At 38.5% G+C, this 18,376-nt stretch overlaps 1 protein-coding gene across 3 annotated transcripts in view; it reads left to right on the top strand.

Moving 5' to 3' along the window:
* PAK5 (p21 (RAC1) activated kinase 5) overlaps positions 1 to 18,376 on the top strand; it is a 154,473-nt gene that overhangs the window by 64,943 nt on the left and 71,154 nt on the right. For all 3 annotated transcript variants that reach the window (XM_058181432.1, XM_058181440.1, XM_058181423.1), the window contains one exon: positions 11,100 to 11,314. In XM_058181432.1, coding sequence (XP_058037415.1) covers positions 11,111 to 11,314 — 204 coding nt within the window. In that variant the 5' untranslated portion in view covers positions 11,100 to 11,110. The remainder of the gene's footprint in view (positions 1 to 11,099; positions 11,315 to 18,376) is intronic.

The following is an 18,376-nucleotide window of genomic DNA, read 5'->3' as shown; positions in this document are numbered from 1 at the left end:
GACAGTTGGCAACCCTGAAGCCTCAAAGATGGCCTCACCAGGTATTCTGAGATATATATTTTCGAAGAAGAGAACAGAATTGGAAACAAATGTGAACAGAATAAAAATCTTATTTTTTGCTACTATTATGGAGGAATTTTGGTACATAGATAAATCAATCCATGTTACAAATCCAGTTGCCATGCTCAGTGTTCACTGAATTTAGGAGGCAGATTCATAGTAAGTTTAAGAGCCATTGAAATCTGAGAAAAGTAGTCTATGACCAATTTAAGACCTATTCATTTCAGTATGACTAAGTATATTCACTTATGCTGGATCCAGGCCAGCATTTGTTTTAGCACAACAGCTGATCCAGTCTGCCAAGAACCCAAGATAGATTCTTATCCTATATCAGATGCCGAATATGGGGGTTCCCCATTAAATGGGAAGCAGCCATCTCTGACTAGTAATAAGTCAAGTCTCCTTCAAGGCGAGATTTATTCCGGGTGACTTCACAGAGAAGGGTTTTTTTTTAAATACCGACATACAGTAGAAATAGTTTCTCAGTGAAGCCTACACCCCTGGAGTTTCTAGGGGGTCTCCATCAGAGTATCAATCAATCCCAACCATATTTTCGCAACCCCAGACAAGGGATCCAGATGCTTCCACTTGCTGAAACAGGACCTACGGTATAGCATGCAACCTCAGGGATATTCAAGCTAAAACTCGTTTAGCCAGTTTGGTCTAGTGGTTATAGCACTAGGTTAGAAACCAGGGGATTGTGAGTTCTAGTCCCTTTGTAGGTATGATAACTGGTTGGGTGACTTTGGGCCAGTCACACACTTTCAACCTAAAGCATCTCACAGGATTCTTGTTGTGGTGAATATAGGAGAAGGGAGGAGTACAGGTAGTCCTCAATTTACGATCACAGTTGAGCCCAAAATTTCTGTTGCTAGGTGAGACCGTTATTTAAGTGAATTTTGCCCCTTTTTACGACGTTTCTTGCCAAAGTTGTTAAGTGAATCACTACTGTTAGTTATGCGGTTGTAAAGTGACTGGCTTCCAATCGACTTCACTTGTCAGAAGGTCACAAAAGTGGATCCTATGACCCTGGAACACGGCAACCATCATAAATATGAGTCAATTGTCAAGCCTCTGAATTTTGATCAAGTGACCATGGGGATGCTGCAGTGATCGTAAGTGTGAAAAACAGTCATAAGTCACTTTTTCAGGGTCATTGTAACTTTGAGCGGTCACTAAATGAACTGTTGTAAGTTGAGGACTATCTTTATTAGGTATGCTTGCCGTCTTGAGCTAATTTATTTATAAAAATAATAATGGCAGGATGAAAAAGAAAATAAAAAACCCCGAACCCTTTTCACCAAATGATAACTGTTTTGCTAGTTTGTCCGTTCCCAAATTAAGCTCATTTTACAAATTTAGTCCAAACTTTTCATTGCATTTTTTTTTTGAAAGACCTGTTGAAACCTGAGAGCACCTCCAGCCATTGTAGCTGGATTTACATGTCATGCAAAGTCACCGTGGTATTTTGGCTTCAAATGAAGAACTGTAAACTGCAGTTTATGACTTTAGCTGTGTGTGGAAGGCAAGTCATTGTGGCTTGCTCAATAAATCACAGTTTATTACAAAATTACATTGTTTTATTATAAAAGGTTTTCTGAAAATCCAGTGAAATTAATTTTTCCCCTTTTTTTCATGTTGCTAGGGGGAAAAAGACCCTTTTCTCATTTATTTTGTCAGTCTTGAGTTTTTCAGCAATGCAGTTTACTTCTGGTTTGGTAGAGTAAATGTTATATTGATCAGACATTCAAGTTTGTTAGCACTCAACTTCCCAAAGTTTCACATAAGTTTGGTCCAAAATTTTTGAAACTTGAATCCCAATCTTTTAAATGAGCATCAAATAAGGAAAGGCTGCTATCGTATAATACACTCTGCACATGGACAAGTGAGAGAGTTGTTTGCATTTGTGGCCCTAGCTTCATAGATTCTTTGGGCATCAGAGTCATTCCAGGTAGTCCTTGATTTACGACCATAATGGAGTCTGCCCGTCACAGTTGTAAGTTGTGACAGTTGTAAATTGGGTCACCCGTGTGACCAACCTGATTATATAACCTCCTTTGAAGCGGTAGTTAAGTGACCTCCATGGTCATAAATTCGCCACCAGACTTGTTAATTGTATGCTGCAGTCATGAAGCAAACCGATGATTTGTTATGGGCCAGTTTTGCTGAAAAACGATAGTAAATGCTTGGAACTTTGTAACTGAGTCATAGGTACCCCCAGGGAGATCTGTTGTAACTTCAAACGGTTGCTAAGCAACTGGTTGTAAATCAAGGATTACCCATAGAGATTTGTACCTGTTTTGTTCATGTTTGGGAAATTACACAATTCATTGAAAAGCATCAAAATAATAAATGTGTGAGTGGAACAACTTGCTCCGATAAAACACAATTGACAAGACCAACCTGATGTGATCTTGTCAGATCCACCGTTCTCTAGTTTAGTGAAAGATAGACAGCTGTATTTTTGGAAATTAACAGGAAGACACACACCAGGGACCTTTTACAGACCAGTGATTTTAGTGGAGCGATCTGACTACGTTTAATACGTAGTCAGAGTGAATTTTCAAGACTTTTAGAGCTTATATGTAATATAAATTGATTTTACCATTTTGAGTCAATGCTATTATTATCTTTTTCAATTATGGAAAGGTTCAGTTAATAGTAATATATTTTATTAATACAGAAATAAATTTGAGACTTCTATTTTAATTTTGTTCCTTTTGGCTAGCGCAAACATATATTCATGTTCTCATCCATCCACTCTCTGAAACATACATCACTCTCCCCTGACTATTAACAATGAACCTTCTATATCTTTAGGCAAACGGGGGGGAAGGGGTGAGCCACCATGGTTTTCAGGTTTTGGTAACTATTCTATCCTGTTTGGAAATTAATTTCTAGATGCAGCATTAAATAAAACAATATGTTATTGTTTTGTGAATAGCATGATTCCCTGGATGTAGGTCCTTTCTTCTGCTAAGTCTCTATAGGGCATTAAAAGCAATTTGATGGCTTAATGGACTTCGGACAAGCATGGAAGTGGGTACATAAGTAGTAGTTGTGGGTGTAACCCAAAGAATGCCATTACAGTGGCACCTACTGTAGTGGCTCATTGCTGTCTTAGTGAGCTAAACATATGTCCAATGCTCTGATGTATCTCCCTCCCCTTCCCCCCCCCCATGTTGCCCACATAACATTAAAGCTTTAAAATATCTTCCATTAAATAGGTTTGCAAAATCCATGAAATGCCTCTGTTTTCATATCGTACAATTTAATCTGGGTATCCCTAACCCACCGTATAGACGTAGTTATAAAGCTACTGAAGAATTTTGCTTGTTACAGAATTCTTAAAGCATTGTTTAATACGCTGCAAATGCCTGTAATACTGTATGGCCTTACAGATTTTCCTTGAATATGGAACCTGCTGTACAAATAAATACTCACTCCATTGGTAAATTGGGGGCTTGGTTACCATAGGTAGGTCCTATTAATGAAGCTGGATGTGTTTTCATACCGTCCAAAATCTGCCATGCTTAAGAAAAACTAGATATCAAGATTCTTTTTTAAAAAAGTTAAATTTTTACAGAATGACTGTGCTGGGTTAGGTCATGTGCCTCTCCAGTCTTTCTTCTTGGAAGCAGTGGCTGTGGGACCTCCATATAGGTAGTACTCCATGTACTCACCCCTCTCAAGTGCCCCTTTGACTTTTAGTGTGAGAGTGTCTGCTTGTGTGAAATCTCTCCTTCATACCTCTTAACCATTTATATCCTTGTTCCCCCCCTCCCCCGATTTATCCAACCACCTGTTCAAGACCTTCTCCCAGACATGCTAGCTTTGCTCACAGAAGCATTATTTGCTAGTCTGCTCTAGTTTGTATTGTATTGCTTTGGAAATACTTTATGTGTATTGGGAAAAGTATTCAGTGAAAGTCAGCATGCACTCTGAAGTAAACTGTAGACTTCTTTGAGCTGAGTTCTGGTCCTGGGCAAAAATACCATGTTTCCTTGAAAATAAGACCGGGTCTTATATTAGTTTTTGCTCCAAAAGACACATTAGGGCTTATTTTCTGGTTAGGTCTTATTTTGGGGGAAATACGGTAATACATGCATCCATCTGGCTGACAATCTTAACTGGGGCTTATTTTGAGGGTAGGGCTTTTATTGCAAACAACTTGAAAAATCATGCTAGAGCTTATTTTCTGGTTGGGTCTTATTTTCAGGAAAACAGGGTACATCTCTGTAGTTCTCTTGACAGCAATATGGAAATAATCTGCACTGCCTTCTTCAAGCATTTTTTCAGCTTCCCAATCTAGCCCACAGACCTAGAATTTCTTCATGGTCTCCCTTCCACAACTGGGTACAATCCTGCTTAATTTTCAGGATCGGTCAAAGTTAGCTAGGTGGTATGAAGATACAACGACTGGAAGAGCCAAAGTGGACCTATTTCAAATGGCATAACATGATGTGACAGGCAAGCATGAGACTTCGCCAATTCTCCTGTTCTAAGTTTGCAGTGCTATGCTCTGGAATAGAAGCTATATATTTACTATGGCAACATAGTTGTTAGACAGCATCAGTATGTTCCTCTCTTTGTTTAATAACCTGTATAAATGTTACTGCTTTAATTTAGAAAACAAAGCCATCAGGACAGGGGTGAAATCCAGCAGGTTCTGACAGGTTCTGGAGAACCGGTAGTGGAAATTTTGGGCAGTTAGGAGAAATGGCAAATACCATCTCTGGCTGGCCTCAGAGTGGGGTAGGAATGGAGATTTTGCATTATCCCTCCCCCAGGAGTGGGGAGGGAATATGGATTTTGCAATATCTTTTCCCCTGGAGTGAGGTGGGAATGGAGATTTGCAATATCCTTCTCCTGGAATGGGGTGGGAATGGAGATTTTGCAGTATCCTTCCCCCGCCATGCCCACCAAGCCATGCCCACCAAGCCATGGCACGCTCACAGAACCGGTAGTAAAAAAAATTGGATTTCACCACTGCATCAGGAGGGTAAGAAGAGTGTCAAGAACGGAGCCCACATAACATGTGAGAATCCTTAAAACATGGCTATCATGTTCAAGTTCTCAACAAGTTGGAAAGCTATCACATCCGTCCTCCTCTCCAGGAAGAGATCATTTGGAGAATCTGCTTATTTATGTCAAGTCTGAAGCTGGCAGGGGATAACTGGAGCTGAACTCCAAGACATCTGGAGAGGTCCAAGTTAAGAAAAGCTGAAATAGAATGTACAAAACAAGTGATGTTCTCAGAAGGATGATAGTGTTTCTTTGCTAATTCCCTGCCAGCGTTTTGCCTCACTGTACAAACCCACATTGTCTTTGTTTTTTGTTTTTTTTAAGTTGAATTTATTTCATTGTGAGTCTCTATTAGATGTTTCTCATGGGACAGCCATCTGGGTCATCCCTCTGTGCTGTGGTGTAACCAGTGAAGGCATTTTCAACAATAAACAAGGTATTGTGTGTTTTAGCAGAAATCCTGACAACGAGAAAACTCTGGGCTTGGAATTGTTTCAGTGTTTTGTTTTTGGCCATTTTGAGACAGTAGTACTGGGGAGTGGGTGGTGGGGGAGACAACCAATTTTTAGGCTTCGAACTTGCCAGGAGATTAGCAAGGCAGCACAAGATCTGCTGTAACCCTGTGCAAGAAGACAGTGTTAGAAATGAGTGTGTGGGATCATACCAAATGTTGGTGTATTTGAACATGCATGAGATGGCTTGTGCTTGCATAACTGGACACAAACATGATTCACACCCTTCTCTTTTCAGGAGAGGGATAAATATTCTGTATGTAGACTTATGAATTGAGAGTCATAAAAAGATAAGGTTTGGAAAGGAGCTTCAAAGTCACCCTCAAGATCTACAAAGGTATGGCAAAAAAAAATCTCCCTTGAATTGAGCTTGATTCCTATTGACTTCATAGATATTCCTGTGGTTGTTTCTTTGGCACCTGTGGTATGGCTATTGCTTTTTTAGTTTCAGGCTTCCCTCCCTTCCCCCCCCACCCTCAGTCTTTTCTCCATGTTTAGGATTTTATTGAGGTTTTCCATCCGTATACTCACTAGGTCCAACGTTGCTCACCTTCCACAAGAAGACACAGGCAACAAGGTATTGGTCGTTTGTTGAGGCAGAACCTACAGTGCAGGATGCAAATTAGAAGATTAGTAAACAGGATCTCTCTAGCCCTTTGTGCGTGCCTTTGAGACAGCCTTCCTATGGCTTCGTCGTCGAGGGACTTTCTGCCTCCTGTACTTTCTCCTCCCAGCCCATTTCTCGCACACACTTTGTTTATTAAACAAGGCTACGGTAACATGTTTTCCATCTATCAGGTCCCTCAATGCAGCATTTCTGGAAAGCTTACGGCGGCAGAAGTCTTGTATGACAAACAGAGCAGAAGCACTATCTGTGCTCAAGTTGTAATGGAAAATTGATGCGTCAATTTAATACCAGAAGAGGGGGGAAAGTCTTGAAGCCATCATTAGAAAACTTCAGGAGCAAAAAGTCTGCAATCAACACCCCACCGCCCACATAATTTTTTTCTATAATAAGAGTGTGTTTGCCAACTCTGAAGATGTTTGATCAATAGCAACCACAAGTGTAGAAAGGCATCTACTATCTAAATCACATGAAGACACTGTACAAACCAGCAGGGCGTAGGCCCATGTAGTTCAGAAAGAGTCAGCCAAAAATGCCCACAAACCAACAAAACCAATGATTAAGGTAGAATGAGGGAAAGTGCAAAAGAATCGTTGCTGGTATCAGAACCTCAAATTATGGTGAGGTACCTAGTTTTCTGGCAGGAGAAATCCAAGCTAGCAACCTAGCACTTCAAGCTATCTATCTAGCAGGAAGGATTTCCCACGAAAACAGCCTCAAACTTTGGTTGTTACAAAGCTGTGCTCTAAGGATTTCTCAACTGCCATTCTCTTCTTGTCCTTCTTACTGAGATGATTTTGGTTTAAATTTGGACTAAACATTCCCCCTTTTTTCCCCCTCCAAATTCTGTCCTTGGAATCAGACTCATTTCTAAATTACTTACTTTTTGCAAAATGTTTTGCTGCCTATGTGAATAGTATAGATGAGTGTTCCTTTCCCAGAAGCAAAACCATCTGGAATGATGGTGGCCTTTCCCATCAATTGGGTCCATGGGCCCCCTTTTCCCATTGCGTTTCAAATGATAGGCTAACTTCAAGTACTCAGAGCAGGTGATGTGCTTCTTCACCAGTACCCTACTGCTGTTCTCCAGAATCTACCTTTTGCTTCTCGGTATATCATAGTTTAACACGAGTGAAGTCGAGCTGGCCATGCCTACCCTGGCTTCCCAAAGTCAAACACAACCCTGATGCGGCCCTCAATGAAATCGAGTTTGACACCCCTGGTTTAGATAGAGCCAGTCTTGCTTTATTTGTCTGAAACTGCTGGTGTAACTATACCATCTTATTGATGGAAAATGCTCACTATTTCCATCAGTACCACTATCTTTTAGCAGAAACATTTTTTGGTTTAGTGCTTACTTCTGGACCAACAGACTACCCCCCCCCCAAAAAAGGAGGAATGGTATAAAGAAGTCACCACTGTCATGATAATGGATTGGGAAATTATGGAGGGGGAAAAAAACTAGTTCAGCCCCCAAATATTGTTACTGACATCATCCAAGGATTACTTCATTTGCTTTCTAAAATGCTATTAAAGTATACACTTGGTCATATTTGGCTCATCAAGAAATATATGGCGTACCTGTTTTTCCCGATTCTGCTAAATTTTTGACATATGATTCAGATGTTTTTCACATTTTCTTGCTTTTTAGAATGTTATCAGGAATGAACATTCTTTATGGAACAAAGAGATTTGTTTTGCTCAGGATCAGCTAACTGGAACCATTAAGTCCTCAATCTACAAAGAAATGTATTTAATCAAAAATGGTCCCTTTTTAAAAAGTTAGTAAGTCAGGAAGTTATATAAGAAGCTTCAATTGAAACCACCAATATTTGGAATATGTAGGGCAGTGCACATCTCCCTTGAGTTTCTATCTGGAATCTGAATTGGTGTTAATGTTTTGAATTTGACTTAAGTGTTAAAAAGGCCTGAAAATAAGGCCCATCTCTTCTGGAGCATCATTAGTCCCATTCAGGTGTGTGGTGTTTCTTTTTCCATAATCCTTGCCCAAGAGTCAAACCTGCACAATCCATTGAAAATTCAATAAATCCCATCTGATATTTTTACCGAAATGTTTGGTCTGTTAGATATAATATTGTTAGATTAAATAAACCCTTGCTCTTGTTCAGCAAGGGCTCATGATTATGAAAAGAATACATAGAACATGTTAAATCAATAATTCTATGAATATTTCCAGTTGGCCAATTTTATTGATTTTTTTTCTCCTGTAGATAAAGCTCATGAAATATACATTATGTTTATATCGTACACAATCATAAAAGATATGAAACTCCCTCCTTCCCTCCTGTTTTGTGTGTGTTTGTGAGTGTGAACTTCATTTTGTTATATTAAGGATTATTCTTCCTGTTGCTCAGGGCCTCAAAAACATGGAAATTGGCCTCAGTGTCTCTGAGAAGGCCCACTTATTGCTAGTGAATCCCTTTTAAAAGAACTAAAAGGGCAAACGCTTCAGAAGGGCAACGTAAACACAATTTTAAGCTAAAGATTTTAGCAATTCACATCCTCCTTGAGGATTGCAATCATGCTGTTAAGCCACAAAGCATACAGTTCTGTGATTACAGACTGATGCAGTGCTGGATTTTTATTTTTATTTTTAAATAATGCTTGATTTTCAGAAGCAAAATTGCTATTTTAGTGAGGAACAATTGCCCACCGCCCAACCAAGAAATATAGTAAGTGGCCTCTCAAGAGAATTTTTTTTTCCTCACCAAGAAAATAAGAGCCATGATGGATTGTCCCCCAAGTCAGTCTGGAAGCAGCTTTTCAAGTAGTTGCTATTCTGTAACTTTGAACTATCCTGTCCACCCCTCCCCTTAGCCTTTTCTCCCAAAATCTGGATGAAGGGTTTTGGGAAAAGATTTTCCTATGTTACTCTGGACCAGAATGACTAAATAGAACCAATTTCAGTGGCTGCTCAGATTGGCATCTATTGACAGAGACGGGTGGAAAACCCAATTCCTTTAATTTTGGAAGACCCACTACATGTCAGAGTAGGTGTTTACCAGAAAATGACAGTTTTCATGATCTGATAAAGTTGATCAGGAAAAAAAATGAACCCCTTTCTCGTGCTGTGGACTTCACTTGGAGTGTCCCTTTGATTTGATTCGAGTCGCAGTGATTTTCGTATATCCACAGTTGAACTTTTAACATACAATATTTTTTTTAAGGAAATCATCTGCATGCCCCGTCAAAGTGATTGCAGATATTAATTTAACAGATTTGTGGAAAATAAGGGCAGGGTGGATGTCCGAAAGACTGACAATGTCAGCCAGCAAACAAAATGCTGTGAAGATAGCATCAGTGCTGTTCTGTTGTTCATGCATCTCTTTTTTTCCCCAGAAGCAAAGAGCATCCTGAAAACTCATGTGTGTGAAAGCCATGCAACTTTGCTACCAGAATAAAAGATGTTTCTTTTATTGCCCTATTTCAGGGCTGTCAAACTCCCGGCCTGCAGGCCGGATGTGTCATGTGCTGGCCACGCCCTGTTTAGCGAAGGGGGAAAAAGTCGTGATATGTCACATAATGGCGCCATGACGCTGTGAGTTTGACACCCCTGCTCTATGTGATACACAGATGTAATGAACTGCCTCCCTTTAATTGATTGGTTCTTTTCTTCTTTCCTTCATTGGTTTAGAGCCATGATCTCCAACCTTTGTGGCTTGGCGGCCCAGCTGGGTGGGGGGGAGAGGGGAACCGGACTGCAAATTGTGCGTATGTGCATGTACGTTGGCCCGCTGCTTGCACAAGTCGAGTGTGCTGACCCACAGCCCGGTTGTGAACCAAGCCATGGTTGGGGACCCCTGGTTTAGAGAATTCCCTTTGGTTACATGGCTCAGTCATATTGATATACCTGCAGTCTAGCAATTATACTCTTAAGGGAAAATTCATCATGAACTTTGAATAGAATGAGAAAAATGTAATTATAATTTATATTAGTATTAATAGTTAATAACAGTTTTTTGATGAAATCATAAGAAAGTTTTACACTACTTTATTTTAGTGTCTTCTTAATAGAGGGATATTTTGCACGTGCACATATTCCATAGCATTTTTGTTCCCTAATAATTTTGAGCGTACGATTTTTTTCCTGAACATTAAAGTATTTTTGCTGATTCCTGAGTTTTTCTGGAATGTCGGCCTTAGCTTAGCTAAACACAGTTTTGAATCAGTTTTCAGTTGGTTGTGTTTGCTCTTAGAATGATTTCAGACATAAATATATCCTTTTTCAGTGTTCATGGTTTGGATTTCTCCTGGATACGTTATCTCAGAGAGCTCGATAGTGCCTCCATTTCCATCTCCAGGTGCTGTAGTCAGAGATTTTCCAGTCCCAGTTTCATTGCTATTTGCTAAGTTTGAAAGCATGAAAAATTGTTCCTTGATTAGGATATTTTAGGTCATAATGAGTATCTGGGATGTTGGGCTCTTAATGCTGGTTTAGCTGACTGCTTTCATCTAGTGCCTGAAAATAAATTAGAATGTTGAGTGATTGAGTTGCTTTGGGCTGCTCAGAGTAAGCTTTCTTGGGTCTTTAGCCTGTCTGGTGGAAAAATTACTGTGGACAATTTCCAGTTTAGTTTGCACCCAGTATACTCCCAGCCAATTCTAGATTACAGCAAGTGTACATATCACTTATTTCAGTTCTGGAAAAAATACGTAAACTGGCAAAAAAAAAGTGGGGGGGGAATAGGCAAAAACAAGGAGAGAGAGAGACATATGCAAGTAAACATGAATTTGTATTGTTTATATATCGCCAGCTCTGTGCCCATTTATTTTCATCTTTGCAATCCAGCCATCAACATATACACCATGTGTTCTTAGTAATGTGTATCATAAACACATTTTATCTTCTTTTTCAGGTTTTTCCATCATGTTTGGAAAGAAAAAGAAAAAGATTGAAATTTCTGGCCCTTCCAATTTTGAACACAGGGTACACACTGGATTTGATCACAGAGAACAAAAATTCACCGGACTACCTCAACAATGGCATAGTTTGCTGGCAGACACAGCAAATAGGCCAAAGCCTATGGTGGATCCTTCATGCATTACACCCATCCAGCTTGCTCCTATGAAGGTATCGTAACAGCTTTTTCCCCCCTTCGTTTTCTTTTCTTTGTGATAACTTTTATTAGATTTTTTTTAAAAACTAGAAAGATTAAAAACTAACAAAAATCAATAATTAAGGCTGAAAAGAAAAAAAAGAAAGAAAGAGAAAGCAAATAGTTCAAAAAGAAAAGAAAGGAAAAGGAAATATAAAGAGATCACTTCTGATTTTTCTTTTACAGGTAGATATAGGTATAAGGGGACGTGGTGGCTCAGTTGGCTAAGACTCTGAGCTTGTCGATCGAAAGGTTGGCAGTTCAGCAGTTCAAATCCCTAGTGCCGTGTAGTGGGGTGAGCTCCCATTACTTGTCCCAACCTTCTGCCAACCTAGTAGTTCGAAAGCACGTAAAAATGCAAGTAGAAAAATAGGGACCACCTTTGGTGGGAAGATAGCAACGTTCTGTGCACCTTTGGCGTTTAGTCATGCCGTACACATGTCCACGGAGACGTCTTCGGACAGCGCTGGCTCTTCGGCTTTGAAACAGAGATGAGCACCGCCCCCTAGAGTCAGGAACAACTAGCACATATGTGCGAGGGGAACCTTTACCTTTTTATAGGTATAAATTTAAATTGATCTCTTACTCTAAAGTTATAAAATAATATTCATTTTCTCTATTCTCTATTATTTTTTTTAATCATCAAACTCATATGTCATCAAATATATGTCATGTATTTCTGTTTCATGCAAAAAAAGGATTTCCAGCCAGCATTACAAATAATTTTATCTTTTCACTATCAATGTTGCCATCTCAGCAAGTTTCATTGTCTTCACCATCCCCTCTTCCATTGTGGGTCACATCAACCCTTTCACCATTGTGTATAAAAGTCTCACTACTGTTACTGCATTTAAAAACAAAGTTCCATGGTTGTTTCCCAACTTTCTGTCAATCAGTCCCAAAAGAAACATCTCTGGGTTCAGTTGTATATTAATCTTTAAAATCTGAATTAATGTATATTTGAATCCATTTTTTCACGTCCACCAAGCATGAGAAAAAGTCCCCCCATTCATATGTTCAACTTATATTTGAAGTGCCTTTATATATTTTAGACATTTTTTCCAGTGACAAATACACCAATGAGACATCATTTTATAAAAGTTCTCTTTAAGGCTGTAAATATAATGTGAATTTCAATTCTTTCAGCCACATATTTTTCCATTGTTTCCTTTGTATATTATAACCAAAATTTTAGCTCATTTTATCAAATATTCTTTCACTTCTTCTGTGTCAAATTTTAATAAACATTTTATACTTTTTTGCAATATGTTCATTATTTGTACATAGTTCTGTTTCAAATTCAATCTTTTGTAGCTTCATTCCATATCTTAACATATTTCTTTTGAAACAAACATGCAATTCATATTTGTCAAATTAACACCCAAATACCCTTCTCTTAATCTTGAAACTCATTCTATTTGTTTCTTTTGTTTGATCTAGTACCTACATATTTTTATTAGCTTTAATAAACAGAAGTTATGTCTTCTGTTTATTAATCTTAAAAGTTAACTAGTATATTTTTCTTCATTTTCTTTGATGCCAAAAAAAATATTGATTACACAGGCCATCTCTCTTTCCTCTTCTGTGAGTGAAATGTAAAGTAATATTCCAAAACGTGCACCTCTGTTAAATACAAAAATCTGTAATACATTAGAGATATGAGCTTTTATGCAAACCCTTGACCTCTCCCTCTGTTATTCTGTCACAAGTTGCAGATGGCTATCTTCTAGGGTTCCAGCTATTAATATCACTTGCCCTGGATCACATAAATCCTTAGGCAGACTAGATTGAAATGTAGGAACAAGCAACAGAAAATAGATAAACTATAATAAGCCTGTGTTTGGTCATCTGGTTAGAAATCTTATTGAGGTTAGTGGGTCTTACCTCTGAATAGACATCTATACATTAATGTTGTTCATGAATCCCACTGAAGAAAAATAAGGGACAATATCCACATTTGATACTGTTTTGGGACCGATAATGTAAGGTGCATGTACAGCTAGCTATCAGTTGCCTTGCTTGGCTTCCAGGGCACTGTGTCTTTATTTATTGGTTAAAGGCATTTTTATTTTATAGCTTTAAAAAATGCTGGATTGCCACAAAGCTGAGTAGGAACGGAATTATTTTCATTTCTTTTCTCTTTTTTGCCATCTAATAATTTGATTAATTTTACAGATAAAAAACAATGTGAATTAACAATGAAGAAATAAGATACAAAGAGAAAATAGAGATAGAAGTGCAAAAACATATAAAGAAAAAGAAAGGAAAACAAAAAAAAAATACACAAAGAATTATTTCTTCCAAGGATATAGGGAACAGTTACATTGAACTCTTAGTTTAAGACTGTACTATAATGTCCATTTACCTTTTTTAATTTTAACAAACATCAAATCCATATGTCAAAATCTGAGTTTTCTCCATCGCCTGCAAAAAGTCCACAAAGAGCTTCCAATGAAGAGTAGATGAAATCCTTTAGTAATTTTTCTCTCACAACTTAGCCACCATTGCCAGTTCTGTCATGTTTATTAACCATTCCTCTATTGTAGGTATTTTAGGATTTTTCTGAAAACATGCATGAAAACTTTACACAGATTCATTGATATTCTTAGAAAATAAAAACAGGGTAGGTTTTTCATATGACATAAATGCAGCACATGCAATTTTAATTTTGTTCTTTGAACATAAAGTAATTATTTCTTGTTAACAGCTAGTCCTCGATTCACGACTGGGGAAAAAAAGATCCATTGTGGACAGTACGTTTGCTGAACAACTACAGCATTAGCTTAACAACTGCCACAAAAAAATGGGTAAAATTGGGTCAGCCTCATGACAACCCGCTTAACAATTGACACAATTTACAACCGTAATTCCAGGCTCATTTAATGTCATAGGTCAAGGACTACCTGTACTTTTGGCAGTATCTATCTTGCTTGCTTTTTTGCTTTTTGCTTTTTTTGTCTGCACTTCTCTCCTATCACCACACCACCACAATAACGATTCTGAGGCCTTCTTTAGGAGCAACTCCATATAACAGTACAAAAAATAAAGATATTAAGAAATTAGAAATAATAACTGTTAAGCAGGAAAGAATTGGTTTTCCCAAATATTACGTAAAATTGTCTTTGTAAATTTGGATCATTAAACATAAGGCACACACACACACACTGATTTTAAGCATCTGTATCTCTACAGCTACTTTCTAAGAAAAAAAATTGAATTACAAACTCCAATGCTGAGCCACTTATCTTTCGGATCTATCCCAAATTAAAATAAGCATTTTTGCAAAAATAAATGATGTATGTATGCTGTACCCTGACACGGATCACTATGTATGAGAAATGCAAACTTGGCAGCCGATATTTGGGATTAATCTATTCCCCTCTTGAATGTAGACACTGGCAACATATTACTTTGAATAATTAAGTCACATAAAGCTGAGTCTGATTAGTATTACATTAGCATCTGCTGAGCCTTTAAGAAATGGCATGTGTCCTAACTTCTTCCAAACTTCAGTGCCAAGCAATCCAGATTAATTGGTAATATTGATTTTCCCACCCACCTATTATGGTATTGGTAATATTGATTTTCCCACCCAACTATTATGAATGTTTATCATTTGGGCTTCAGTAGAATAGTAAATGAAAATAGATAGTATATCACATATGGAAGTCTGGCTGAAGAATACTAAAGTAAGAGTCTGGCAAAGAATACATTCTGTGGGGCAAACAGGTGGTTGAAGGCCAAGGATCAAAGGGTACCTAAGCATCCATGGTTCATAGATCAGAGTTAGTTTGTTTAACCATTCAGTTGTATCTGACTCTTGGCAACTTTATAGACAAGCGCACAGCTTCTTTCGTTTGTTGGATGTTCATCTTTGTATCATCTTTGATGGTAACAAGCCAGTGAGTTCTTTGCTTATTCCTTCCTTTGGATCCACTAACCAACCATTCCTAGCATCATTGCCTTCTCCAATGAATTTGCTCATATGACATGGCTGACGTAAATCAGATGTAGTCTTGTGATTTTGGCTTCTAGTGATATTTCTGGTTTTACACAATTCAGCACCTCTCTGTTGATTGATCTGACTGTCCATGATATACACAATCATTTACACCAGCACCACAATTCAGAGGCCCCAATTAAGATAGATCAGAGCTCCAAGCAGTAGACTAATTGGCCAGAGACTTGGGTGTGTGTGTGTTAGTTAGGACTAGAGATCTTTGTCTTCTTTTCCAACCAACTGTGGGATACATTATGCCTGACTTCCAAATGTTTCTTTCACATTGAAGAATAGAGGCCAGACCTGGTACTACTTTCCATCTCTATTATGTTGCTGTTATGTACATAAGCAGGGTTAAATCTAGAATAAACAAAGACCCCTCGCTTTGGGACTTCCCGTGCTGATTGCTCTGTATTATTTCCAGCTGTTCTGGAAAGTTCTGTGACAGAGATACATCGATAATCTGGATTGTTGATATTAACTCCTCTGTCCTTTTATCTTTTGCCTGTTGCTCATGTTTTCTCTCTCCCTGTTTTTGCCTGCCTTTGTCCTGTTTTGCTGGTCAGCTGTTTTTAATGTCTGCTGACAGTTAATAAATGAACACCGAGCTATAGTTTTTGCCAGTTGTATTGAAAGATGCCTGTGCTTGCTCTGATCTTGATATGAGGATTGACTACAGTGGGTACAACATAAACTGGAAATTAACCACAGTAATTTTCCAAATGTCATCTCGGTTTCTTAAATTGCCATGTTTCAGTTGTTTGTTTGTTTGTTTATTTAGTTTGTCAAACATATACGAGATAACAGGAATAAGTAAAAACATGGATATTAATACAGGAAATAGGGACAGTAGGACAGAGACGGAAGGCACACTGGTGCGCTTATGCATGCCCCTTACAGACCTCTTAGGAATGGGATGTTTCCCTTCCTTGGTATTGTTAGGAGATCACCCAGGGATTTGGGGTGGTGTCCTTAGTCTGTCAGTAATATTCTTTCTTTTGTTTCTAGTCTAGGGCAGGGGTGAGGAATGACGGCCGTTTTATGACTTGTGGACTTCGATTCCCAGAATTCCTAAGCCGGCCATGTTCCTGCTGGTTCAGGAATTCTCGACGTTGAAGTCCACAATTTATAAAAGGGCCATTGTTCCTTACCTCTGTCCTAGGGAGACAATACAAGTACTGAATTTTTTTGAGTGCCAAAATGCCAGATGAAAGATGAAAGGTACAATCCCATCCTGGGTGGGACTGCAAACCTTCTGAAATGTCAGCTTCACTATTTGGGAGGTTTCTTGGCCCAAGAACTTTGTTAGAGGTACAAGAGGTATTGGTTGCGAGGAGCACTTTTTACAGTTTTTGTTGGTTCACCAGCTGTGAATGTGTGCTCATGATAAAACTGGACTGCCATAGAGTTGCACTTGAAAAGGAATATAGTGTTGACTCATTGAAGGATGGCTTTTTCTCCCCAGAGTGACAAAGCATTTTTTCCAGGGGTGAAATGTAAAAAATTTTACTACCAGTTCTGTGGGCGTAGCTTGGTATGTGTGGGGTAATGTGACTGGGTGGGCATGGCCAACTTTTTTTTTAACTTTTAAAAGCATTTTTTCTACCTCTTCTCTTTGGCCGAAGAGGTTGTAAAAAAATGTTTTTAAAAGGCTTCTCTGAAGATCCCAGCTGAGTTGCCTGATCGTCAGAAGCTTTTAAAAGCATTTTTTTGCCTTAAAAAAAAAAGCCTCTGACGATCAGGCAACTCAGCTGGGATTGTCAGAGGAGCCTTTTAAAAGAATTTTTTCTATAACCTTTTCGGCTGAAGAGGTTTTAAAAGCCTCTGACTATCCCAGCTGAGTCACGCGATCATCAGAAGATTTTTTTTATATACTTTTAAAAGCATTTTTTCGGCCAAAGAAAAAATGCTTTTAAAAGAAAAAAAAACCCAACCTCTGATGATCGCTCAGCTCAGCTGGGCATGGAGAGGGGGGGGGGATGAATTTTTGCTACTGGTTCTCTGAACCAACCGCCGCCATCGCTACCGGATCAGGCGATCTGGTTCGAACCAGAAGCATTTCACCCCTGGCTTTTTTCCCAGGGTTAGCCCTATCATTAGGCCAAAAAAAAAAGGCAGCCACTTCTACTCTTGAATTTCTTTGTTGTAAAGGGCATTCTTCAAGTCTGATTTCACAGCCAAGCACTGTAAATGACAGTGTCTGTATTTCAGCCATCAACGTAGACATGACATGGCTTTTTACACATAGAGACTCTTATCCACCAATCCTTCCCTCCATTGTATGTTTTATTATTTTGGGAGACTTTGGGGAGAACTTTGAGGGGGGAGGGATGGGGAGAAACCGGAGTGCTGGGGAAGGGGTGAAACTATTCTCTTCCAGCCCCTTATAGTGGGATTTATAAGAAGAAGGAATTTCCAGCTAACCCTTCCAATAGAGGTTGCATCTGTTTTCAGAGTTGTTATTTTCTATAGGGGTAGGGAACACTTTTAACTTAGAACTCTGTTACAGTCCTTTGTTTTGCTTTGTCTGTGTGCTGAGAAGTAGCTCTGTTTGTCTCTGGCATAAATTGGGAAAGGGTGTTTAATGTCAGCTCCTTTCATCTAGACTTCAATCATTTGTCTTTAATGTTTCCCCCCAGCCCTTCTGTAACCTATATTAATAATTGGGGCATTGTCATTTTAAAGAGCCAGTAAAAGCCTGCCTGCTGGAATATATTTTATTTTTATATATTTTATTTGATTTTTTTCCCCCTTCCCTATTCATTTGCAACTGCTATGTCCTCATTCTGGAACTACTCTAGTTTATCTTCTTCAACACAGATTATCTGTATTTTAATACTCAAAGCTAAAAGGTTTTAATACAATTTTAAAAAAATATTTTTCTCATAAAGTTTACTTTTACCCATAACCTGAGAGATTAGTTTACCACTTAGAGAGGAAGGACCGATCACTCTAATCACATATCTCAGTGCTATGTACAAGGAGATGGTCCTGTAGTGTTTGTTGCCGTCTATTTTTTCTTTCTCATTTTTCATTT

The sequence above is a fragment of the Ahaetulla prasina genome, chromosome 1 (genome assembly GCF_028640845.1).
Source record: "Ahaetulla prasina isolate Xishuangbanna chromosome 1, ASM2864084v1, whole genome shotgun sequence".
Taxonomy (NCBI): domain Eukaryota; kingdom Metazoa; phylum Chordata; class Lepidosauria; order Squamata; family Colubridae; genus Ahaetulla; species Ahaetulla prasina.
Note: the sequence above shows the minus strand (reverse complement) of the source record. Positions and strands in the feature narration are given on the sequence as shown.